The sequence below is a fragment of the Engystomops pustulosus genome, chromosome 10, assembly GCF_040894005.1.
Source record: "Engystomops pustulosus chromosome 10, aEngPut4.maternal, whole genome shotgun sequence".
Classification (NCBI taxonomy): Eukaryota; Metazoa; Chordata; class Amphibia; order Anura; family Leptodactylidae; genus Engystomops; species Engystomops pustulosus.
This window is the reverse complement of record NC_092420.1, coordinates 14,596,871-14,623,695: the sequence shown is the minus strand read 5'-3', so window position 1 is coordinate 14,623,695 and position 26,825 is coordinate 14,596,871. Positions and strand designations below refer to the sequence as shown.

Genomic DNA, 26,825 nt, shown 5'->3' with positions numbered 1-26,825 from the left:
ATTAGCCCCCAGGTGCATAACATTACATTTATCCACATTAAACCTCATTTGCCAAGTGGATGACCAAACATTCAGTTTGTCCAAGTCACCCTGCAGCCTATGAACATCCTCCATAGACTGTATTACACTACACAGTTTGGTGTCATCTGCAAAAATAGACACAGTGCTATTAATTCCTACCTCTATATCATTAATAAATATATTAAATAGTAGTGGGCCAAGCACAGAACCCTGGGGTACACCACTCATAACTGGTGACCATTCCGAGTAGGAATCATTGACCACAACTCTCTGGATACGATCCTTCAGCCAGTTTTCAATCCAATTGCAAATGATTTCTGCCAAACCAATAGCCCTAATTTTACCCATCAGGCGTCTATGAGGGACAGTGTCAAATGCCTTTGCAAAGTCCAAGAACACAATATCCACAGCTGCTCCTCCATCCAGGCACCTGCTCACCTCTTCATAGAAGCAGATAAGGTTAGTTTGACAACTTCTATTCTTAGTAAACCCATGCTGGTTATCACTTATTATTCTATCTGATGTCACATACTCCAGTATGTAGTCTTTTACTAACCCTTCTAGTATTTTCCCCACAATGGAAGTTAAGCTTACAGGCCTGTAATTGCCTGGCGAAGTTCTAGAGCCCTTTTTATATATTGGCACCACATTTGCCTTGCGCCAGTCACTTGGCACCACACCAGACATTACGGAATCCCTGAAGATTTTAGACAGTGGTACAGCAATAACAGAACTGAGTTCTTTAAGAACTCTGGGGTGTAACCCATCTGGTCCAGGAGCTTTGTACACATTGATTTTATTGAGCTTAGATTGGATAATGCCTACATTCAGCCAGTCTACTATATTACAGGGTGCATGACCCGCACTGGCACCACCCAAGTCAGAAGTTCTCTCTTCTATTGTATAAACGGAGCTAAAAAACCTATTAAGTATCTCTGCCTTCTCTTGGTCTCCAGTCACCGATGCCCCATTTTCAGAATAAAGGGGTCCAACCTGTTGTGACCCATTTTTTTTTGCATTGATATACTTAAAAAATTTCTTGGGATTTGTTTTGCTATCTTTAGCCACCTGTCTTTCATTTTGTATTTTGGCTGATTTGATTTCCTTTTTACAGATTTTGGTAAGTTTTTTGTAAGTATTGAAAGCCTCAGGTGACCCGTCAGATTTATATTTTTTAAATGCCCTCTTTTTCTCATTAATTGCCCTTTTAACTGTAGCTGTAAGCCACGCGGGATGTGATCTAGCCCGTCTATACTTGTTGCCTATTGGAATAAATTTAGAAGTATAAAAACCCAGGATAGATTTGAATTTCTCCCATTTAACATTAGTATCACCATGTGACAGTATCTGATCCCAGTCTATATCCTGTAATGCAGCCCTGAATTTTTGGAAATTAGCCCTCTTAAAATTCAAAGTTTTCGATTTTCCCACCTGTTTCTGATTTTTAAAGTTTAAGAGGAAAATAATCATATTATGATCGCTGTTCCCAAGGGGTTCCCTGATACTGACATTTTGGACAATCTCCGCATTGTTAGAAATCACAAGGTCCAACAATGCTTCACCTCTTGTGGGATCTTCTACAAGCTGCAACATAAAATTATCCTGAAGAATGTTCATAAAATGTCTCCCCTTCACAGATGAAGATGAGCCCTGACCCCAATTTATATTTGGAAAGTTAAAGTCTCCCATTATCACTACGGTCCCCTCCTGTGCAGCCCGCTCCATCTGTTTATATAGGTGACCCTCTATTTCCTCAGAGATGTTAGGGGGTCTATAAATTACACCAAAAATAATTTTCTCAAAGCTCTCTTGGCTTTGAATTTCAACCCACAAAGTTTCTGCCTCCTCACACTCTGAGACCACTGACTCATTCACAATCGCTTTTAAGTCTCTTCTGACATACAGACATACACCACCTCCCCTCCTATTTGCCCTGTCTTTCCGAAAGAGTGTAAAACCTTGAATATTAACAACCCAATCATGCGATGCATCAAGCCATGTCTCTGCTACACCAACAACATCTAACTGTTCCTCTAATATCAGAGCCTCAAGCTCGCCCATTTTGCCTGTAATACTTCTGGCATTTGTGAACATACAATTTAATTTTCCACAGTTATTTATCTGATTTAAAGTAATTTTACTGGCACATATATCCTCACCACTGTTCTGCAACTTGTGGATCTCCTTATCCACTGCCTTAGGCCCCCATACACCGCCCACCTCACCACCCACCAACATAACCTGCCCCCTCTCTGACCTGTCTACCCCTTCAGTGTCTTCCTTTCCCTCCTCCCCCGATCCTAGTTTAAATACTCCGCCACCCCTGCTAGGATCTTCTCCCCCAGCACAGCAGCCCCCCTTCCACTTAGGTGCAAGTTATCTGCGGAAAACAGGTTGCACCCCAGTGAAAAGTCAGCCCAATGCTCTAGGAACCCAAATCCCTCTGCTCTACACCAGGATCTGAGCCATGCATTTAACTCCCTGAGCTCCCGCTGTTTGCTTTGTGTAGCGCATGGCACAGGTAGAATTCCGGAGAATACTACCTTGGAGGTCCTTTCCTTAAGCTTTGAACCTAATTCTTTAAAATTAATCTTCAGGCTCCTCCACCTACCATCTATTCTGTCATTGGTACCAACATGGACCACGACAGCTGGGTCATCCCCAGCCCCTCCCAGTAATTTATCCACCCTTTCCACCACATGCCGAACCCTGGCACCAGGGAGACAGCAAACCATTCGGTTGAGGCGGTCTTGGCGACAAATTATTCTATCCGTCTTCCTTATTATAGAGTCCCCTACAACCACTAGCTGCCTTGGCTTACCTGCACTCCCATCCACCCTACTACTAGCTGGTCTGCTCCCCCGGCTGTGAGGGAGAGCAGGATCCGCTAGGGCTGCCATTTCTGACACTGACGTCCTTACATCATTGCTTGTGATTTCAAGTGGCTAGTGAACTTAAGTGAGTTGAAAAAAGCGGAGTTTTGTGTGTGTTAAGAGTGAATCTGTTGTTTGGGTGATTGTGGACTGAGTATATAGGTAATAGCACTTTTCTGAGTGTCACAATTTAAATAGATTTTTTTTTTCCTTTCTTTGCCTGGTCTGCTAATTGGGAGGAGGGATTAGTGTTCACACCTGATAAGTTAAGGTCTAGCAACTCACTTTTGAGCTCGCTCAGTTTTGGCTTGTGATTTCAAGTGGCTAGTGAACTTAAGTGAGTTGAAAAAAGCGGAGTTTTGTGTGTGTTAAGAGTGAATCTGTTGTTTGGGTGATTGTGGACTGAGTATATAGGTAATAGCACTTTTCTTAGTGTCACAATTTAAATAGATTTTTTTTTTCCTTTCTTTGCCTGGTCTGCTAATTGGGAGGAGGGATTAGTGTTCACACCTGATAAGTTAAGGTCTAGCAACTCACTTTTGAGCTCGCTCAGTTTTGGCTTGTGATTTCAAGTGGCTAGTGAACTTAAGTGAGTTGAAAAAAGCGGAGTTTTGTGTGTGTTAAGAGTGAATCTGTTGTTTGGGTGATTGTGGACTGAGTATATAGGTAATAGCACTTTTCTTAGTGTCACAATTTAAATAGATTTTTTTTTTCCTTTCTTTGCCTGGTCTGCTAATTGGGAGGAGGGATTAGTGTTCACACCTGATAAGTTAAGGTCTAGCAACTCACTTTTGAGCTCGCTCAGTTTTGGCTTGTGATTTCAAGTGGCTAGTGAACTTAAGTGAGTTGAAAAAAGCGGAGTTTGAAAAAGAGAAGTCCACAGAACTGTAAGTAACCTACATTTTATATCTCTTGATTTATATACTTATCACTGTTTTGTTACTAGGATATGGCTAGCAAGATTGGTGGTATGCTCCAGTGCACACTCTGCCGCATGTATACACTGCTGGAGCAAGAGTTCGAGGGTGAATACCGCTGTGACAGATGTGCCCATATTTTTCTACTAGAAGCTCGTGTTAGAGATCTGGAGGAAGATATTGCACGGCTGCGAGCAATTGACAATCTTGAGAGGAGTATGCTGCTCACTAAGCAAGCAATAAGTGGGGTAGAAGTGGAGGGGGGAGAGGAAAGCCAGCAGGGCCAGGTGGGAAGCTGGGTTACTGTAACTAGAGGGGGTAGGAAGGGGTCAAAGAAAAGGAAGGCCAACTCTGACTCTGAACATCCAAGCAAAATTGCAAAATTGTGCAATGATGTAAGGACGTCAGTGATGATATACAAATTTATGATATACAAATTTATAATATAAATTAGCATATCCGGCGTGTGTCTCGTTATACCGTTATTTTTAACTGTTCGCCCCTTAGCCCCGCCCCCTTGTCACAACATGAACTCCTTTATGAACCTGGCGTTCAGTCGTAGAAATTGCGAAACGAATGTCATTATCTTTCGGAGATTGTTCTCCATATCTAGGAGCATCTTAGGCCACTGTCACCAGACCCTTCTTGCACAGATATATCATCACTACTCAGACAAAACAGCTTTTGTGCCATATATAATGCGCCATATCTTCGCCATCGCTGAGCGCACTGCTTGTAACTGTAACTAATAAACACTGCAGATAAACAAGGTCATTGTCTCCGTTTTTAGGTGTAGTCAGCAATTTTCAGCAAAATCCCAACTTATTTTTGTCTGGTCTGCAATGTTGAAATCCGTATAAGAAAACATATTGTATATGAAAACCTTCATCAAACAGTCAACAAGTCATTTGTTCAGGGGGCGAAGAACTATAGAGAGTCATGGTGGATCAGCCGTGTACTTAGAGGAGGGGGAGGCTTCTATAGTTGGGGTTATACTGGCCATAAAGAATAGATGTATATGAGCTAAACCCATTGACACGAATGGGCCATCCAAACTCATTGGTGGTGATAAGGATGGGGCAGGACTGGGATTTCGACATCCTCCAACTTCTGTTCGTGGTTAAAAAATCGGCTACCGGAGCTATCGGCAGTGGTGCTCTTTCTGCCCAGAGCCTACAGCTATCTTACACATCTGTCCAGCTTAGGAATTGAGGAACCATTACACACAACCTCAAAGTTGACCGATCCTAACCCTTTCTGACCGAACTGGCAAACTAATGGGTTGAGGCTGCGTCGATTCTCACTTGTAGGTTATGATAGAGGAAAGAAGGTGAAGAACGGACATGAACATTGCAAACATTAGGTCCCCGAAGTGGAATCCAGACTTTGGGTGAAAAAAAGCGATCGGTGCGGGAAGGGCGATATTTAAAGAGTACCTTCACCAATCATGGGTGTTACCAGAACGGGTGAGCATTCAGGTTCATACCTGATCTCAAGCAAAACTTTTGACCGAATCCGAACCTGAACGGGCCCGGATTGTTTGAAGACAACTTCTTAGTCATCTTCATATTGACATTGAGCTGATAACGTCCCATGGAAATTGAGTAACTTAGGCACGTCTAAATTTTCGTTATGAGTTTTTTGGCCTACCGTATCATACATGATGGTGCTCCATGGGTCCTATGGGAAGCAAAAGTTTCTCTAAGTGTCGAGCAGGAAATGTCCCTAAAAAATGGATCCTTCACAAAATTTACCTTAATGTTCCACTCGAAGCACACATGACCAACTCTGCATCTATATCTCTACATCTCGAGAAGTCATCACTCTACTTGGCCACGTAGCGGAACAATAAGCAGACACTTCCTTTGTTGGAATCACTTTTCAGGAGTCGTCTTGGTATCGTTAGCACCACAATCCAAGATAATGGGGCACATTTACTTACTTGGTCCTGCCGCGATCCCCGATCCGGAGGATGAAGTCCGGCGCCATTCACCGAGATTGTGCACCCGATATCCTGTATGTGCTGAGTGCTTCCCCACTCAGGTCCGCAGGAGTTCACCATCTTCTTCCTGGTGTATGTGAGTGTATGTCTTGCGGCACAATTTGAATTTTAAATCCCGCTATCAGTTCGAATCAGTCGGGTTGTCCGACGGCCACGCCCCTGATTTGTGTCGCATGAAAGTCCACCAAGATCCGACGCGTGCGCCAAAAACCCCTGTTAATTGCGGCGCAAATCCGAAATAGTCGGGGTAACCCGACGGAAATGCGGTCTGCAGACCCTTAGTAAATGCGCCCCAATAATTAGATTATAGGATCTGCACTTTTCACCAGTGTATGATGCTCTGACCTGACATAGAATTGCACCCTAGCCTGTGCCTAAATGAGAGCAGTGCTCCCCATTGCATAGATCGGCACTGCACCCCTTCACTATCAGAGGGCGGAGTAATCATAATTCTCAGCTCTCCTCCCAGAATTGCAACTAAATCATGACTTGTACATCTGTTTTCCGGTGTACAAGCCATTATAAATTCCCACCAATAAATTCTTATGATTCATGTGACTGCTGTAAAGTGAAACACTAAATGCTGTTAACTGCAGCTCTGGCAAGATGGCTGCCGCCATAACCATGTATAGATGACAAAATTAAAAATCTACATTAATATCAGTATCTCCTTTCCCTTATCAAGTTTTTCTACTACCACAAGTAATTCAGGATAGGAAAGCAACCGGCTTCCAGATATATCTTGTAACTGATTTGACATATCTACTGGGTACACACCAAAGACAAATCAAAGGATTCTAGCATTGTCTTACAGAAGTGTGACGGATCCATGGATGACAGAACGTTCCCACATTAAAGGATGTCTAATATCTGGAGTGTTTCCTCCAACGCTGCACTAATCTCATATTCCCTGCTAATGTTCTTGTGAAATTGTCATACTCGCAGGTCTGTAGTCATGTTCACTGTGATTTCATGCCTGGGGGGGTTTATAGTGTACAGTATAAGGGGGATGTATATGGCCGTCTGTAGAGAGACCCCGGTGGTGGTAGCAGCATCACGGTTGTCAGCCCATTACATTGCGAGACAGATTGGTATATTAACTTGTGACGTACATCTGATGTGTGACAGAGAGGAGTAATCTGGATTTAGTGTCTGTTAAAGATGACAACCTTGAAATGTGTTAAATGCGTCGTCTTCTGTGAGCGCAGACAAGATTCTCTCATTGTGGAAAGACCAAACAGGGAAAGTTTTGTATCGATGTTTTTGAATGGGCGATCAGCTGATCTGTGATGGCTCTATGCAGTATTAGGGTTTATAGCCGGGGATTGTCATAAGACCACCCCTTTAATATGAGGTTAGAATAGCCTGGACCATAGGGTATAGATCCTCAATGTAAATCTGTAATAATACTCATTTCCTAATATGTGACCTACAAGCTTTTGGCCCTTTAGGCTACAGAGTTTTGGTGAGTCTCCTACCTCTACACCCCAGACAACTCTGTAAACTTAAAGGGGTATTCGCATTCTATGTAATTAATCTGCCAAATATATACATTTACTAAATTGCATGTTATTCAAAAATTTACCTGTGCGAAGATAATGGGGCGGATTAACTTACCCGGTCCATTCGCGATCCAGCGGCGCGTTCTCTGCGCTGGATTCGGGTCTGGCCGGGATTTAATAAGGTAGTTCCTCCGCCGTCCACCAGGTGGCGCTGAAAAGCAATTGAACGCGCCGGAATTCACCGAGGCCGGCTGAGTGAAGGTAAGTGCGTCCCGAGCGACACATTTTCCATTTTTAAATGCGGCGGTTTTTCCGAATACGTCGGGTTTTCGTTCAGCCACGCCCCCCGATTTCCGTCGCGCGGATGCCGGCGCCCAAGGGAGCACCACAATCCGATCGCGTGCGCCAAAATCCCGGGGCAATTCAGGTACAATCGTCGTAAATCGGAAATATTCGGGTAACACGTCGGGAAAACGCGAATCGGGCCCTTAGTAAATGACCCCCAATTTTTCATGTAGCCATGTTGTCCCATGGAGACTAGAGAGCTGTCTTTAGATACAACCCCTGCACTTGCTCTATTGAGCTCTGTCTGATCACCTGGATTCAGTGTTCATTACGACAGGATGACTATAGGACAGGCAGCAACTCCAGAACATTTTATATGCAAAATGCATTGGGGCTCATTTACGAAGGGTCCGCGGAGCGCATTTTCATCTTGTTTCCCGACGATTTCCATTTTGTGCCGCATTTAACAGGGGATTCTGGTGCACGCAATCAGATTTTTGCCGCATTGGCGCCGGCTTGCACGCAGAATTTAACATTTCGGATTGTGTCGCGAGACACGCACTTACAAGCACCGGGAAGAAGAAGGTGAACTCCGGCGGGCCTCAGAGGGGGAAGCGACGGATGCAGGAACTTGGGCGCACGAGCTTCGTGAATCGCGCCGGACTTCATCTTCGTTGGACCGTCCGAATCGGGAATCGCAACAGGACCGGGTAAGTAAATTTGCCCCATTGTGTTTCTTTGTACAATCTCCTCAGCAGCAGTGGTCATATCCAAGGACAACAATCTCGTTTTTTTTAAGGGACAGCGTGGCTATATTTATGGGAAATTAACTTCACACAGGTACATATTTTTTTCATTCCATCCAATTGAAGAAATGTATGTATGTGATAAATTAAATGTTAGTGTGAGAGCAGATGAGAATACCCCTTTAAGGCATAACTATTTGGACCCCCTTGCCTTCTCTCCAGCCATAATGCTTTCCAGAACAGGAGCAGCAGCTATGTCTGGGTCAATGATATCAGAGCCCTGGGATTAAATAAATTACTGTAATAGTTCACAATGGGGCAAAAGAACAAAAATTAAATCTATCCTGATAAACAAGGGTGGTTACTTATAGATCCAAGCACCATGACTGTGGTAATCTTCTTATATTTGTTATCCTTCTCCAATCAGCTTTTAAAATTATGCTAATGAGTCTGAAGGGCTCCTGGGGGTGTCACCAGAGCCTCTCCATGCTGTAGCTTCACATGTTGTTACACTGTCTCTCCTTCTGCTCCCTCAGCACCCCCTCCCCCCTCTGCAATTTTACAAAGTGGTAGCAGAGGAGCTCTCTGTAACAACCAGTGAAGCGACGGCATGGAGGGGCTCTGGTAACGCTCCAGAGCCCTTTAGGCTCATTAGCATAATTTGCAAAGTTGACTTTAGAAGGAAGGAAGCTATGGATAAGAAAAAGATGACCACAGTCCCGGTGCCTGGATCTATGAGTAAGTGTCCCTGGTTTCTTATGATGGATTTTGATGATAGATTTCCTTCTAGAGTGGAGGGGCTTGTTCATGAATTCGGATTCCAAATTGACAGGAGTGGTTTACGTTTATTAGTAGTTCTGTACTTGTCAGGTGAGGTTAGTATGAACAATTGTTTGGCCAGACAACTTCATTCATGGAGGTGCAGGTAGTTGCAAAAGTCTAAAAAAGTTTTGGCAAATTCCATCATTTCAGAATTAGACATATTTTCTACAATTCGACACATTTAGGATCATCACTTCTCTCTTTATGAATGGACATTCTGTTGTAATCACTCTAAGAGCACAACATGGAATCCGAACTCAAAAGTTGAGCATCTTTGAAAATAGACTTGATTAAACATATCGGGGCTCATTTACTAAGGGTCCGAATCGCGCATATTTCCGATTTGCGCCATATTGCCCTGGGATTTTGTCGCACGTGATTGGATTGTGGCTCATAGGCACCGGGTTTCACGCGACAGAAATGGGGGGGGCGTGGCCATCAGAAAACCTGACGGATTTGGAAAAACCGCGGAATTTTTAAAAAAAATTGTGTCGCAAGAACAGCACTTACATGCACCAGGAAGAAGCAGGTGAACTCCGGCAGACCTCGGCGCAGCAGCGACACCTGGTGGACATCGGGCGCACGACCTTAGTGAATCCCGGCAGACCCGAATCCTCGTCGGAGAACGCGCCGCGGGATCGCGACTGGACCGGGTAAGTAAATGTGCCCCATCCTATCATTTTATGTACACAGCTCCTATGCAGACATATGTGTATCTATGGTAACCGACTACAAACCAATCCAATCCAGGCAGTCCCAGGGTTATGTACAAGATAGGTTCCATAGGTTTGTTCTTAAGTTGAATTTGTATGCAAGTCGAAAATATAACATTTTTTGCTATATTGGGACCAAGGATTATCAATAAAGTTTCATTACAGACACCTTACAGCTGATCATTGCAGTCTGGGACTATAGTAACATCCAGAGAGGTCACCAGAGGTCACAGTGGACAGAGGGGTTAGTCTTTAACTAGGGGTCGTCTGTAAGTCAGGTGTCTTTAAGTTGGGGACCGCCTGTATAGTCTGACCTTACAGTCATGTGTAAAAAAGCAAAAGGAGGAGGAAATGGAGTGGAATAACCTCCAAATCAGCATCTGACTACATTGAAATTGATGGTAGTCTGTGTCTATGGAAACACATAGGGGCAGATTTACTTACCCGGTCCATTCGCGATCCAGCGGCGCGTTCTCTGCGGTTCACTAAGGCTGTTCCTCCGACGTCCACCAGGTGGCGCTGCTGCGCTGCAGTCCGCTGAGGCCCGCCGGAATGCACTGAAGTTCACCAGCCTATACCTGGTGAAGGTAAGCGTGAGTCCCGCAACACTTTTTTTTTTTTTTTTTAATGCGGCGGATTTTCTGAATCCGTCGGGTTTTCGTTCGGCCACGTCCCCCGATTTTCGTCGCGTGGAAATATCGGAAATATTCGGGTAACACGTCGGGAAAACGCAAATCGGGCCCTTAGTAAATGACCCCCATAGTTCTGAACAGGAGCTGCATAGAGTAACTGTATATTTTTTACTAAAGTTTACACATTTTACATGTCTTTTAAGTAATACAATATTTTTTTCAAAAGCTGACACACCCTTAGATCTTAGACAATCTCACCTTCTATATCGTAATATATGGAATATGCCACCAATTAACCTCCCGTCATCCGCTTACTTTAAGAAACAAGTGTCTCGGTACCTGCAGATTATCTAAATTCTCCTTTTTTATTGTTAATTGCTCCGTTTTTTTTCCCCCTGCAAGTATCACAGTCAATGACTTGTCTTGAGCAGCTAATTAGTGCGATTACTCCGCCGCTGCGTTCGCCTCGGAACAAAGGTTTCTGTCCCGGTTTATCAAAAGGATCAGACACTTTGGGAATGTTGTGACCTGACAGGCCTTAAATAACAAGGCAATCTCTACCTCGCAAAATCGGCTTTGGAGGCCGACCAATTCATTGTTTGATCTTACCTTCAAACGGCAGCGCGCCCCCTACTCCTTCGGGCGCGTTATGGGAAGTCAATTAGCGGCGCAGAGGTTAACGTGCGGCATGGAACCGTAAGGGTAACAGATTATGGACTATGTATTTCGATGTGTTTTGCTGAGGTCTATTATATCCAGATTTTCATCCACGCTCTCGGCTCCTAATTAGCGAAGCAAATGTGACGATTGATGTTGGAATTGTTTGGGAAATATCAGGATTCTGCTCTGCAGTGAGAAGTCTGACACTGTGTTAGCAAAGCTGTTAAGGATCTCTGAGGTTTTTCTAAATATACTATGGTAAGAACATCAGCAGGAAGTAAAGGAGTGATGTACTGACTTCCTGCCATCACCATCTGTTATTGACGTGTCCTATTAAAGGGCTCGCTGGGATGATAACCTGGGAACTGGAGCTTGTGGCCACCACAGATCCGCCCTATATCAGTATTCTATCATTATTTACATAGGGTTTTACATTGTATGGCGCCACCTGCTGGTCAGAGTGTATAGCAGTATGCATGTCCACCTAATGAGCTGAGTGCTGGTGGTCACACATGCTCAGTCACTCTCCATCCTGCCATGTCTCTTCATTGGTATCCTTTGTTCGCCTTGTCCTGCTTGGCAGGAAAGGAGCAGAGATTCTGTAGTACACAGCAGAGTCTTTTGAGAGGAAGAAGAAGGCTGATTAGAGAGCTCACTTCCAGCAACAGAAAATAGCAATACCCCAAAGCAAATGGGGCATGGATGCAAATCTTATACCGATGGGGCATGGGTGCACTAGATTTTATATGGTGCCCTGCTTACAGATAGGCCCTCTTTGCCCCCACTCAGAATTAACAGGTAATATGATCAGGAACTTGGCAGGATGTATTTAATTCCTATGCATTGCCCCATAAGGCTAAATTTAGTATTACACCATTGCCAGTAAAATCAGTGAGCAGAACATGTAAAAGTTTGATAGACGCAGAGTGATAGACGTAGCTACTAGCTATTTTCTGGACAAACTTTCTGTATTAACGAAAATAAGATATTTGCTAATGAGTTCTGTAAAGCAGAAAACCTCTTAAAATCCTCTTTTGCCTTACATTTGTCATAAAATATTTGGTTAATCTCTTAAAGGGGTTTTCCAGGGCACAGCCCGCTGGTCCTTTGTTGACCCTCCAGGCTGGGTAATGTCTCGGAAGGCTATCCACACCTACTTTCCAATTGTGAAATTAACTTTTTTTCTGCAGAAGTTTTTATATATTTATATAACTTTTTATATATTTTTTTTAAATCCCAGTTCCCAACTTTATAGAAATAGAATGGTACCTGTACTGAATTTCTTAAATTTTCCATATATTATTTCTGCATTGAAGTGACCCTTCACCCAAAAAATAAATTTACATATAAACCATAAATATTGTATACATGGTGCCAGGGTCCGCTCCAGGATTCAGTAGGCCCCTGGGCGGCAGAGCCTCAGTGGGCCCCTTTGCTGTGAACTCACGTGGCAGCATTAAAAAATTCAGAAACTTAAACAGTCTCCTGTTCCCTAGTTTATCATACCAAACAGCCCCTCATGGTAATTTTATATAAGCTCCGCTCACCCACATGGATTCCTTTTGCCCCCCCCCCCCCCCCAGCAGCTCTGGGCCCCAGCGCATGCCCAGGTATGCCCAGTGCTGACGCCGACCCTGTCTGGTGCAATCCCATTTATTTAGGTTCCTCTGTTGCTTTACTCACCCACCCCTTAGGTCTTTTCTAAAATTACTTCGCTCCAAAAAGTCAGTGGCAATTTTAGGAGAGTCCTAGGGGGGGAGTTGAGTAAAGCATTGCAGGTAGACAGAGCAGAAAGGAAGGCACCAGTTATGTTGACTAGTCATCACTCATTTATAATTAGATTTTGTTTTTAGGTGGAAGTGAAGCCTTAAAGGACATCTACGACCAGGATGAAAGCCTCTATGCAAATGAGCCTGATGGGCTCCAGGCTCCATTAACACCTATGGAGCCTGGAGCCCCTCAGGCTCATTTGCATACAGCCCTTCATCTTGGTGGTAGATGTCCTTTAAAGGGGTTGTCTGGAAATGGTATAAAATAATAAAATAGTTAGTACATGCCTCCCTCACCCCTAGTGAATTGCTTCGGTGGTCTCCCCACGGCCATTCCCACAGTGAGACCCTAATACCTGAAGTGATCATGTACAGCCCGGGACTGATGTGGCCAGTGAATAGCTGCTGCGTTGTATAAATGATGTACATGATCCAGGACCATTTGTTATTTTTTATAATTTCCTACACTAAGTTTCCTCAGACACTAGACATCCCCTTTAACCTTTGCTCAGTCACTTTGATGCTGCCCAGCTCAGTCTGTGAATGGTCTGGGTATACAGAGGTCGGCGCAGACCCCTTTAACCAGGCACTAATTTTCCCAACTAATTAGGAGTTTATCTTTTTTGCCTTTTCACAGCAGCTCAGCGGAGCATCCAGGAGCGTCCAAGCCTCCACTAAGCTCCTCCAATATGACATCACGGATTTTGCTACGCCAGCAGCTCATGCGTGAGCAGATGCAGGAGCAGGAACGTCGGGAACAGCAACAGAAGCAGCAGGCGGCTCAGTTCATGCAGCAGAGAGTGGCAACCAGTCACACAGCGGCCATCAACGTCAGCGTGTCCAGCAGCCTGCCATCTGCTGCCCAGGTACCAATGGAAGTTCTCAAGGTACGTGTCTTCTTCTCACTATCCACCATAGAGATGCGGAACTAATCCATCGACCTTCTATCTAATCCTCCTTCCACCTGCTAGGTCTGAATACACCTATAACCCCGGATCATTAGCCCTTAGAACTGAAATACCAAGTCAGCACTGCTACATCTTGATTTTTGGAGAGTGCAAAATATATAATTTCTTGTTACGTTAAATGTCTGGCGTGAATTATTGTGTTTGTAAGTCATGGGGATAGTAGGTATGTAGCAGCGCCGAGCTTGTTAAGTGCGGCAAATCATGTAGCAGAGCTGAATTTGCAGGGAACAGGTCATGTGTTGTAAGAAATCACAGAATTGAGATGATTTGATAGAACAGGACTTACAGTATTTTACCTGTAGTGGAGTTGAGTTTATTGGTTGGTTTAGGGCTGAGTTTATATGATGTAGCTGAGTTGACGTTGTTGAATGGTGCTGAGTTTATGTGATGCAACTGAGTTGACTTTGTTGGATGGTTTATGGCTGAGTTTATGTGATGTAGTTGACGTTGACGTTGAAAGCTTTAGGGATGAGTGTATGTGATGTAGCTGAGTTGAGGTTGTTGGATGGTTTAAGGCTGAGTTTATATGATGGAGTTGAGTTGACGTTGTTGAAAAGTACTGTGTTTATGTGATGTAGTTGAGTTGACTTGGTTGGATGGTTTACGGCTGAGTTGATGATGTTGGATGGTTTATTGCTGAGTGTATGTGATGTAGCTGGTTTGCCGTTGTTGGATGGTTTAAGGGTGAGTTACAATAATGTAGTTGAGTTGACGCTGTTGAATGGTGCTGAGTTTATGTGATGTAGCTTTGTTGACTTTGTTGGATGGTTTAGGGCTGAGTTTATGTGATGTAGTTGAGTTTAATTTGTTGGATGGTTTAGGGCAGAGTTTACGTGATGCAGCAGTGTTGATGATGTTGGATGGTTTAGCGCTGAGTTTATGTGATGTAGCTGGGTTGACATTGTTGGATGGTTTAGGGCTGAGTTTATGTTATGTAGCTGGGTTGACATCGTTGGATGGTTTAGGGCTCGGTTGACGTTGTTGGATGGTTTAGGGCTGAGTTTATATGATGTAGTTGGGTTGATGTTGTTGAATGGTGCTGAGTTTATGTGATGTAGCTGAGTTGACGTTGTTGGATGGTTTATGGCTGAGTTTATGTGATGTAGTTGGGTTGACGTTGTTGGATGGTTTAGGGCTGAGTTGATGATGTTGGATGGTTTATTGCTGAGGTGATGTTATGGTGTAGAGTTGAGCTTATGGTGTTGCTGCGTTAATGTTATCAGATGTTGCAGAGTTGGGTTTCTAGGATGAAGTAGAGGTAACTTGTCATGTAGCCCACATGTAACCGGTGGGACTGTTTCTTCTGACTAACTAATGAAGGTTACAGGTAGGTATTGCAGGTAGGTTGGATTTAACACACCCAGTGACAGAGTGGTCTGATCCGGATATCGAGCCCCATTAGGACTGACCATGGCCGCTTTTATATAGGACTGCCTCCCATGACACTTTCAGCTCTGCTACATCTGGTCCTGTATCCTGCAGCCTCATTGTCTGAGCACAAAAATATCATGTGCACCTGCGGGGAGGATAACACTTGTACCACAGGAGTCATCCGAAGTGTAAAGCTGAGCAGTCTGTCCCCTGCAGTCTGGAGGATTAATAATGGAGGGCTGTGCCGGGGACGTTGTTAAGATTCTGGGACCAGAAAGTCGTGATTTAGATAATGCTTATGGAGATTTTCGTTTTCCTATTTGATGAGGGACTACAAATCCCAGCAAACACTGCCAGCCATATATAAGCTTCAAGTAGGGCTGTGTTCACACCTCGTCGTTACCTTCTTCAGAGGTAAACATGGGGGTATAACTAGAACATATGGTACCAGGTTTCCCACCATATATCTCACCCCTAGGGACTTATATTACAGAAAAAATACCAGATGTTATAGGTTTTTTATTTGACACCTTTGTATAGAATAGCAGAGACTTTAACACTGAACCATGAGGTGACGACGAGGATGCCGACATATACCGGCCTGTGGTACACTATTCTAACAAACTCGGGGATCAATAAGGCCCTAATATTGGGGGCAGATTTAGGAAGCCTGTCTAAAGTAAACACCAGTGTGGATGCCCATAGCAACCAATCACAGTGCAGCTTTTATTTTTCCAACTCAACATACGAAATGAAAGCTGCTTTGTGATTGGTTGTGAAACAGTCTTGCTAAATCTCCTTTTGATATGCATAGCAACCAATCATATTATGGCTCATATATCTTTTTCTAATATCTGAAAAAATTAAATCTAAGCTGTGATTGACTGATGTGCACAACAATGATAGTTGTTCACTTATACAGTTTTCATGAAGCATGTCAGATATTTTAACTTATTTGCCAGCATACTGACCAGACAGGGTGACCATAACTTCAGTACCCACATCTGTGGCATCTCCTGCCCTTTTATGTTCAGTTTCTGTGCTCACACTTTTGACTTGTATCTGGGAACCTTGTGAGACTCAGCAGAATAGTGAGTGCAGCTCTGAAGTGTCTATTTACATACATGGGATGTTACATCCTGTAAATCTTTTATTTTATATATAAAAATGAAAAACATTACAACAATAAACATAAATCAAGCCATAACTTCTGGCAAAACAAAACAATAATAATAATAACAAAACAATAATACAAACTAAAAGAGACTTACGAAAATCTCCTGGCCCAGCCACACACACACACCACACAATCAGCATTATAAAACAAAACCTTCACCCAATCCCACCACCTAATTTTTTTTTTTTTTTTTTTTTATATAATTTTTTATAATAATTTTTTTTTTTTTTTTTTTTTTTTTCATAAATAACTAAAGAATACACAGCAAAAAAAAGACAAACAGGAAATAATAACATTAAATATAAACTAACTAAATCCCACGCCCATCACCCTCCCACCAAGACACTGGTCTAACGTCCAAAGTCCGCGCTATATAGTCCAGACCAGTGCCCAGGATCATATTGTCCAAATCCCGTCCACCCCCCTCCCAACCTAACACCCTAACACCAACACCCCAAAACCAACCAATTTATATACACATTAACTATAACTACATAAATACACACTGTACACAAGATACAAACACATTAAACATATCAACATATAACAAACCAACCACATAAAGCCCAGGTTCGGCTCCTGCAAGCCCAACATCACTACATGCCCAGAACACAAAACAAAAATCTACAGTGTCAGCTTCAGCCCAACACCAGGAGCGGAGATGACAGACTAAGGGACACTAAAGGAGAACCCCCTCCAAAGGAGAGAGGCCCTCCCCGTGCCCAGCCTCTCATACTCCAGAGAGCGCACCTTCACCAGGTCACCCAGAATGTTCCTAACCACCTCATCCACCGGGAGGATTTTACGCTGCGTCGATACTAAACACCGTGCGTTCCACGTGTGGTACCTGACCACTAGACTGACTAGAAATAACGTGCAGCGGTCCCGGCCACCCAGGCCTCTGAATGCTCCATAGGCCCACTCCGCATAGGAGAGACCGGCCAACCCGGGCCAATGGAGGGAAGCGCCCACCCGGTTGTACACCTCTGTGTTAAAGGGGCACTGAAGCAGGAAGTGGTCCATGCTCTCCAGCAGGCCACCGCACTCCTCCCGGGGACAACCCCTTTCCTCAGAGCTCCTACACTTCAGATTGTCCCTCACACACAGCTTTCCATGGAAGCAGCGCCAAGTCAAGTCCCAAAACTTCAAGGGGATCCTGATGGAATTCAAAAGACCTAAACCCACCCCCAGATCCCGACTTGGGCAATCCCTGAGGGCCAGAGGCTTCTGGAAATGGGTCAACAGAACCCTTTTGTCAAGGAGTTTCCTCGACATGGTCCTGATCTCCCACATTCCCAGACCCCACCGGCGAATCACCTTCAGAACCGGGGTAGCGTAAGCCGGAAGATGCCCATGTGGTGTACGGAGATCCTTCACTCGCCCTCCTGTCTCCCATTCCTGGAAGAAAGGCCGAAACCATCCCCTGCAGGAGTATACCCACGGAGGAGCCCTCTCTTTCCAGAGGTTTGCGATATTGATCTTAAGAAAAGTATTCACTAGGAACACCACAGGGTTGACCATACACAACCCTCCTTGTCTCCTCGTGCGGTAAGTAACCTCCCTCTTGATTAGGTTCAGCCTATTCCCCCATAACAGCTGGAAGAACAGACTGTAGACCCGAGTCCAGAGGGGTTCTGGCAACATGCACACACTGCCCAGATATATCAGCAATGGGAGCAGGTAAGTTTTAATCAAGTTCACCCTTTCCCTGAGGGTCAAAGACCAACCCTTCCACTGGTCCACCTTCTGGGCGGCGATCTTAAGCCTGCCATCCCAGTTTTGCATGGGGTAATCCCCCTGGCCAAATTCGATGCCGAGAACTTTGGCAGAGTCTTGGGGCCCTGGAAGAGTGTCCGGGAGATCAAAGCCTGGATCCCCCTCTCCCAGCCAGAGACTCTCACACTTATCCCGGTTGATCTTGGACCCAGAAGCCTCTGAGTAGCGGTCAACCTCTGACATCACCCATTGCGCCTCCCCTCTCGAGGACACAAAAACGGTGACATCATCGGCGTACGCTACCACCCTTAGAGTGGCTTCCGGTGCCGCCTGGTCCATCCCGACTCCCACCAACGGCCCACGATCAACCCTCCTAAGGAATGGGTCAATCGCGAACACGTATAAGAGTGGGCTCAGAGGACAACCCTGGCGAACACCAGACCCGACCTCAAAAGAGCGGCCAATCCAACCGTTCACAAGCGGGAAACTCTCTGCCCCTGCGTACAAAACCTTTAGCCAATTGACAAACTCCCCCGGCAGGCCATACCTCAGAAGGACAGACCAGAGGTACTCGTGGTTAACCCGATCAAACGCTTTTGCCTGATCCAAGGACAGCAAGTACCCCTTCCAGTTACCAGCCCTGCCCTGCTCCACTGCCTCCCGAACACAGAGCACAGCACTAAATGTACTGCGGCCTGGAACAGAGCAGTGCTGGGTCCCCGAAAGGAGCCGGGGCGCAAACTGCACCAGCCGATTAAACAGCACCTTTGCCAAAACCTTTCTGTCCGTATTGAGAAGCGCTATGGGACGCCAGTTCTCAATACGAGATCGGTCCTTACCCTTTGACAGAATGATCAGGGCAGACCTCCTCATTGACTTCGGCAGAGCGCCCGAGGAAAGACACTCATTGAATACCTCAGTCAAGAGGGGAACCAAGGCGTCCTTAAAGGTCTTATAAAACTCAGATGTTAAGCCATCCGGACCTGGCGATTTCTTGAGGGCGAGCCCTTCAATCGCCCGGCTAACTTCCTCTTCACTGATCATCTCTGTCAAAACATCAAGAGAGGGGTCTACTCCTGGCTCAGGGACAGTTTCAGCCAGGAAAGCCGACATCACATCCCGATCTAGATCCTTCCTGCCCAAGAGGTGCGAGTAGAAGGATCTGACGACCTCCAGAATCCCTGATCTGGACCTTTTCAGGGATCCCGTACTGTCAACCAGTCCTGTGACAACTTTACCATTCACTGACATCTTGCAGTTTCTGTAAGGGTCGGGCGAGCGGTATTTCCCGTAATCCCTCTCAAAAACCAAAGATGCGTGTCTATCGTACTGACACCTCTTCAGCAAGGATTTCACTCTGGAGATGTCCTCACGACTACCTCCAGTCGAGACGAGATGCTCGAGTTTCCTCCTCAGGCCCTGATACAGGCGGTACCTGTCCAGGCTCCTGAGGCTCGAGAGCTGGCGGAAGAATCTCGCCACCCTTTTCTTGAGCATCTCCCACCACTCTGACTTACTGCTACAAAGGCCCAGCAATGGTACCTGGCTCTGAAGAAAGTCCTCAAAGGATTGTCTTATTTCCGCTTCTTCCAGGAGAGACGAATTGAGCTTCCAGTAGCCTCTTCCCATCCGGGGGGTCTCTGTAACATTCAGAGAAAACAAAATTAGACAGTGGTCGGAGAACTCCACCTCAACAACGGACACTGCTGAAGAAATGGCTTCCTCCTTTAAATAAAACCTGTCTATTCTAGACCTGCAGCTACCCCTATAATAGGTGAACCCCGCGTGGCCTGGGGTGTGCCGGATGTGGACATCCACCAGGCGAGCCTCACTGGCTATGCTATTAAGAGCGACGCTATCATAAGTCAGCTTGTCTCTGGAACCTCCCCTATCCTGGGACCTCGTTACAGCATTGAAGTCCCCTCCAAAGACCACCTGCCGACTAGTAAAAAGGTAGGGCTTGATCCTCATAAAGAGACACTTCCTGTCCCACTTGGACTGGGGACCATAGATATTAATTAGGCGAAGTTCTTGTCCCTTCATGAGGACATCCAGGATCAGGCACCTCCCCATTTCTAACTCAATAACTCGTCGGCATTCTACCGGTGCGGTAAAGAGGACCGCCACTCCGCTATACGGCTCGGCCGCAAGAGACCAATAGGAAGGCCCGTGTCTCCATTCCCTCTTAGCTTTAAACACGGCCGCCAAATCTGGCAGCCTGGTCTCCTGCAAAAATAAAATGTCGGCTTCAACACGGCCGAGAAAATCAAAGGCCGCAAATCTAGCCGCATCAGACTTAATGCTGGCGACATTAATGGACGCCAGCGTCAACGGAGTGGGTGCCGCCATCATGAGTGATTGAGTTAGACGGCTTTTTTCTTTCCATTTCCCTTCCCCCGACTCTCCTCTGAAGATGATGCCTTTTCCCTTTTACCATCAGAATTGGGGCAACTTCTTTTTAACGAAATTGAGGTGTCCATGTTATTACTGGCCCCCAAGGACCCACCCGGACCACCCTCTCCTTCGTCCTTGTCTCCTGACTCTGAGTCAGTCTCCCACTCTGAGGACCCAGCATCCCCAGAGGATAGAGACTCGGCGCCCCCTGCAGGCTGCTCCGCCGCCACCTCCAGAACCCCACCCTCAGCCTCTCCTTCCGAGGAGGCGATCTCATCGAGGGTGAGGAACCGGTTGGAAAGCTCAACCAGAGGGGAGGAAGTTTTCCCTTCCTTAGGTACCTTAGATACGCCGCGTTTTTTCTTTTTCTGCTTGCGCTTATTTTCTAGCCAAATCCTGTTATCCTCATCCATACTTTCATAATGGGAGGACGTGGAGGACATGGCACCTTTCTCGCGCTCCATCCTCCTGACCTCCTCATCCAACTCATCATCCCTCAGGGCCTCAGTAGCATGACCAGCCTCTGAGGAAGGACCAAGGGTCACCCCAGCAACCTGAGGTTTCCCCAGTTCTCTCCCTTTTTGTCTGGCTTCAAGCCGCCTCAACTGAGAAGGTGACTTATTCTTACTTTTCTTCACAGGCCCCTCAGCTCCTCCACCTCTGCTGGTACCTTCCCCAGCAGAAGCAACCTCATGGCTCTCCTCCACTGGGGTCACAACCGCATTGGCAAAGGAGCGAGGACAACGGCTGAAAGGGTGACCGAGCTCACCACACAGGTTACACCTAATGTCCTTACAGGATGCAGCGAGATGACCTAGCCCACCACACAAAGCGCACTTCTGCACTTGGCAGCTGGCGCTAAAGTGGGTGGGGTCACCGCACCTGTGACAGACCTTCGGCTGCCCCTGGTAGAAAATCAGGATTCTGTCCCGCCCAAGAAAGGCTGAAGAAGGAATGTGGGCGACTGTGCCGCCTGAACACTTCAACTTCATCATGAAGGTCCAGGCCCCAGACCAAATGCCAAATTCATCGCGGTTTTTCTGAGGTACCTGAACTACTTCGCCATAACGACTTAGCCACGTCATGATGTCCATGCAAGAAAGTGACTCATTACGGGTCAAAACGGTCACTCTCTTGACTGCGTTTTGGCGAGACACTGCTTGCACAGCAAAGTCTCGCCATGCGGGCTCGTTCTTTGCCAGCTCATAATTCGACCAGAAGAGCTCTAAGCCCTCCGGCCGAACAAAGCTGACATCGAACTCCGGAGTACCATAAGGATGTATCAGGGCAAAGATGTCACTAGCCCTGAAGTTCATCTTCAGGAGGAGCTCCACCACCCTTGACCTGGGTGGGCATGCGTCACTGCCCCTCCAGCGAAGACGAACCACATTCCTACGGGCAGCTCCGGGCCCGGTTGTGGGTAAAGACCATACAGTCTCTCCCCCCCTTTTCTCTTGGAAGGCTGCCAGGCCATGCCTGTCTGTCCAGAAGGACAGATCAACATCTCTCCCCTCTACATTGATTGACTTTTCCCCTCTCCTGAGAGCCTCCAGAAGACGCCTTTGCAAAACGCTATTCCCAGAGCCAGGAGACAAGGAGTTAACCCCACTTGCCCCAGCGGTGACACTCGCATAGCTCCTTATGGGAGCGGCCACCACTGGGGGTGCAGATGGTCCAGCACGCACACCAGGATCACCCCCCTCAGCACCATTCACCACCCCAACATTCACCACACTATGTACAATACTGCCTCGCTTCCTTGCATCACTCACACCAGCTGGGCCAGGAGGACCTGGGGTTGCCTCGGCGTCACTGGACACTGGGGGTAGAGCCACCTCCATAGCTGATACAGCCTGAGAAGAGGCAGCTCCAACCCCGATCTTACTTGTGCCCTCTGCCTCATTGGCATTAACCCCTTGTTGACCAGCTGTTTTAATGTTTGAGCACCGCTGCTCGCTAGATGCATGAGGTCTCTTTTCTTTATGAAGTCCGGACAGTCTCTTGTTACCATCTCCTGGGTCAGATGATCCAATGCAAAATAATATTTTTCCTGCACCCTTTCCTGCAGGCTGCACAGGACGCTTGGGAGGCGCCGCACTACAAGCCCCAGCAGCCCCATCACACTGCCGCTGCTTACCGGAGCAAGCAACAGCCACAGCGCTAGGGGCCACAGGAGCCACCGCCACTGCCCCTGGCACAGGGCCACCCCCCCCTCCCACTGGGGGGCAGCGCACAGTACCAGGACCTGCTGGATCGCCCTCACTGTCCGGCCTTTCAGCCGATGCCTTCCCTGCACCATCCTTGCTACTACAAACAAGGCTGGTGCTCTGCGCCATGATGGAACGTGGCTTTGCACTCTCCCCGCACCCTGGCACCGAGTCCACTGCAGGATTCGTGCTGGGCTGGGCAACGGGGCCTACACGACAGGCTGGCACTGCTGCCCGCCCGGAGGGAACAGGGAGGGGACGAAACACCAGATTCACCTCCTGAGACGCCTTGGTCTTCTTGGCTCTCTTCTTTCTCTTTAGGTCGTCATCCGGGATCTCATCGCCGAAGGAGAAGTTTTGGAGGTGAACTGGGGACTCAAGCTGACGGATCTGAGCCATTAGCGCCCCCCCCTGGCCGCTGTCATCACTTTCCTCCTCCAGGTTGGCAGAGCCGCAGCCTGATGGTAATGGCGCTTGCTCTGCAGGCAGCCTGTCGTGCGAGGCCTGCTGGTGTTGGTGCAGGCCACCAGACGGACACGGCAGGTCTTCCTCATCCTCCTCATCATCGCCATCGCCTTCATCCGCCTGGATCTGAAGCCCCTTCAGCTTTCTCAGCTTCTCCTGGCGCATCTCCTCAAATCTGGCGTCATTGTCCAACTTTTCCCTGAACGGACCGCTGTGCTCCCGGATCAACCGTCGTTTTTCCTGCAGAGCGGTGACCTCGGCTTTAAGTCTGTCAATGGTGTTAAGATGATCAGACTTTTTCTTCTGTGTAGCCACCCCCGCTAGGGCCAAGGTCTCCCTTATCTCCTCCTGGAGCCTATTCATCGCCTTGCCAGCTTCCTCGTACTCACGGAGGTGCTCAGCAATCCGGGAGCCATAGATGGTAGCAGACTCCCGGGCCTTTAGGTGTCCCCATGCTTTTTGCACACCTCCGTGAGCACCCAGCTTTCCAGCTGAACCACCCAACTTTCCCGCACAGTCACTCAGCTTTCCAGGAGGAGCACTCAGGCTGATGTTACTTGCCTTGATCTTCTGTGTTCCGGAGACCTTGCGGCTTCCCTGGGTCTTGGGGGTGGCAGCCGAGGTCACATCGCTGCGTCCTTGGGTTCGGGCAGATCTTCTCACCCCCTCCATGTTGGCCGGTATCTGGCTTTTCCTGCCCCCCGCCGGCCTGGTCCGGGAGGCAGAAGCCTGGGATTTTCCTGGCTCACTCATCCCAGAAACCCACTCCCTCCCTGGGGAGGAGAGAGCAGGCCTGGGTGGATTGATCTTCCACCAGGTGGTGCAGGAGCTCAGTCACAGACAACCACACCCGTCAGCAGTTCACAGCGGAATGAGTCAGCACGAGCTATTCTGCTGGTGGTGCAGTCACTGTGTACATACATGAAATTACTTATCCTGTACTGATGCTGAGTTACATCCTGTATTATACTCCAGAGCTGCACTCACTATTCTGCTGCTGGTACAGTCACTGTGTGCATACATGACATTACTTATCCTGTACTGATGCTGAGTTACATCCTGTATTATACTCCAGAGCTGCACTCACTATTCTGCTGCTGGTTCAGTCACTGTGTACATACATGACATTACTTATCCTGTACTGATCCTGAGTTACATCCTGTATTATACTCCAGAGCTGCACTCACTATTCTGCTGCTGGTGCAGTCACTGTGTACATACATGACATTACTTATCTTGTACTGATCCTGAGTTACATCCTGTATTATTCTCCAGAGCTGCACTCACTATTCTGCTGCTGGTGCAGTCACTGTGTACATACATGACATTACTTATCCTGTACTGATCCTGAGTTACATCCTGTATTATACTTCAGAGCTGCACTCACTATTCTGCTGCTGGTGCAGTCACTGTGTACATACATGACATTACTTATCCTGTACTGATTCTGAGTTACATCCTGTATTATACTTCAGAGCTGCATTCACTATTCTGCTGGTGGAGTCATATACTAGATGTAACTCAGGATCATTACAGGATAAGTAAAGTTGTGTATGTACACAATGACTGTACCACAAACTGAATAGTGAGTGCAGCTCAGTATAATCAAAGGTGTAACTCCGGAACAGTAGAGGATAAGTGATTTCATGTTTGTACACTTTCGGGCACATTTACTTACCTATCCTGCGCGATCCCCGAAAGTGCATTGTCTGACCAGAGTGCACATCTGACGCGATTCAAGAAGATCGTGCGCCCGATATCCTGCATGTGTCGGTTCCCCACTCAGGTCCACCGGAGTTCACCTTCTTCTTCCTGGTGCATGAAAGGGCTTGATCTTGCGTCACAATTTTAATGTTAAATCCTGCGCTCAGTCCGAATCAGTCGGATTGTCCGACGGCCCGCCCCCTGATTTCTGTCGAATGAAAGCCGGTGCCGATGCGCCAAAATCCCACACAATCCCCTTCTAAATGCCTGTCCCAGCGACGCAATCCCCGAAAACGACAGAAAACCTGCGGCCCGTGGGACCCTAAGTAAATAAGTCCCAGTGACTCCAGCAGAATAGTGAGTGCTGCTCTGGAGTATTTACACACAAAAAACTTTTAATGCAGGTTATTTAAAAAAAAATACAATACAGGCGGTCCCCTACTTAAGAACACCTGACTTACATACGACCCCTAGTTACAAACGGACCTCTGGATGTTGGTAATTTACTGTACTTTATCCTTAGGCTGTAATAATCAGCTGTAGCAGTTATCACAGGTGTCTGTAATGAAGCTTTACTGTTAATCCTGGTTCTTATGACAATCCATTTTTAAAATCCAATTGTCACAAAGACCCCAAAAAATCTGGCTTGGGCTACAATTGTAAAATATACGGTTCCGACTTGCATACAAATTCAACTTAAGAACAAACCTACAGACCCTATCTTGTACGTAACCCGGGGACTGCCTGTACTTTGTTGAAGAAGAGGATATACCTTTTAAATATCAGCCATATAGAGAATAATCTCTGAAAAAGCAATTTTTCGTGTCTTTCAATGACCGAGTTATTCAGCTATTCCGTACATCTCAATGTGTTACCTGCATGAGCGCCGCTTCCTTCCGTCTCTGAGGATAGTTTTATTATGACGCATGATTTATATCGTCTCCATCTTCAGACCAAGCGGCCTAAGTACATACAATTTATCCTACACGTCTCAACAGAGCTATTTTTCTACTTTGATGTGGCCCCTGTTTATAACTTAATCCTTAACTTTATCTTGTTCAAATGTGTTTTTATAGTTGGATTCGCTGTATTGTTCCCTGTTTTCAGACTGGTCGCAGGCCAAAAGTGGGATCTTAAAGGGGTTTTCCAGACATAAAGGGGCACATTTACTGAGTTGCGTCGCATTTAATATGGCTTTTTGGCGCACGCGCTCGGATTTTGGCGTATCGGCACTGGCTTTCACTCAACACAAATCGGGGGCCATCCATTGGACGATCCAACGGATTCGAACAAAGTGCAGGATTTAACATCGCAAATTGTGTCGCATACAGCGGGAAGAAGATGGTGAACTCCGGCGGACCTTAGCGGGGAAACGACAGATGCAGAATCTTGGACGCACGATGTTGCTGAATTGCGCCAGACTTAATCTTCGTCGGACCGTCCGGATCAGGGATCGCGACAGGACCGGGTAAGTAAATGTGCCCCATAGTATCAATGACCTATCCTAAGACCATCCTATCCTATAAAACCCTCCATTTACATAATGGCTGATATTAATGGCTACTTCCTAGAAAGTTCGAGTAGGTGTGTCTTAAGGCGTACCTCCCCTTTAATTCAGTGTAGGTTTTGCAGATGGTGGCTGTAATCCGTCCTTTTTGTTGGTAACGCAGAGATGTTGGCTACAGAAGCTTTCATTCCTCGTTAGATGAGAATCGGCAGGAGCTTGTTAGTATCTGGGCACCGCTGGGACATCTAGCTTCCTAATTACTGGAAAATTCTCCGTGCTTAAGAATAGATTTAATTTCACACTTCAAGATTTAGACCAAAGAAAGTAAAAAGGCAACACAATGCATCTTTATCAGGGAAGAAACGAGATCAGGC

The 26,825-nt window shown here is 46.5% G+C and overlaps 1 protein-coding gene across 16 annotated transcripts in view; it reads left to right on the top strand.

The window, feature by feature from the left end:
- MITF (melanocyte inducing transcription factor) overlaps positions 1–26,825 on the top strand; it is a 178,537-nt gene that overhangs the window by 89,534 nt on the left and 62,178 nt on the right. For 12 of the 16 annotated variants that reach the window (XM_072128682.1, XM_072128674.1, XM_072128672.1 and 9 more), the window contains exon 2: positions 13,580–13,829. In XM_072128682.1, coding sequence (XP_071984783.1) covers positions 13,580–13,829 — 250 coding nt within the window. The remainder of the gene's footprint in view (positions 1–13,579; positions 13,830–26,825) is intronic. The other 4 variants (XM_072128673.1, XM_072128670.1, XM_072128675.1 and 1 more) reach the window with 1 other exon arrangement.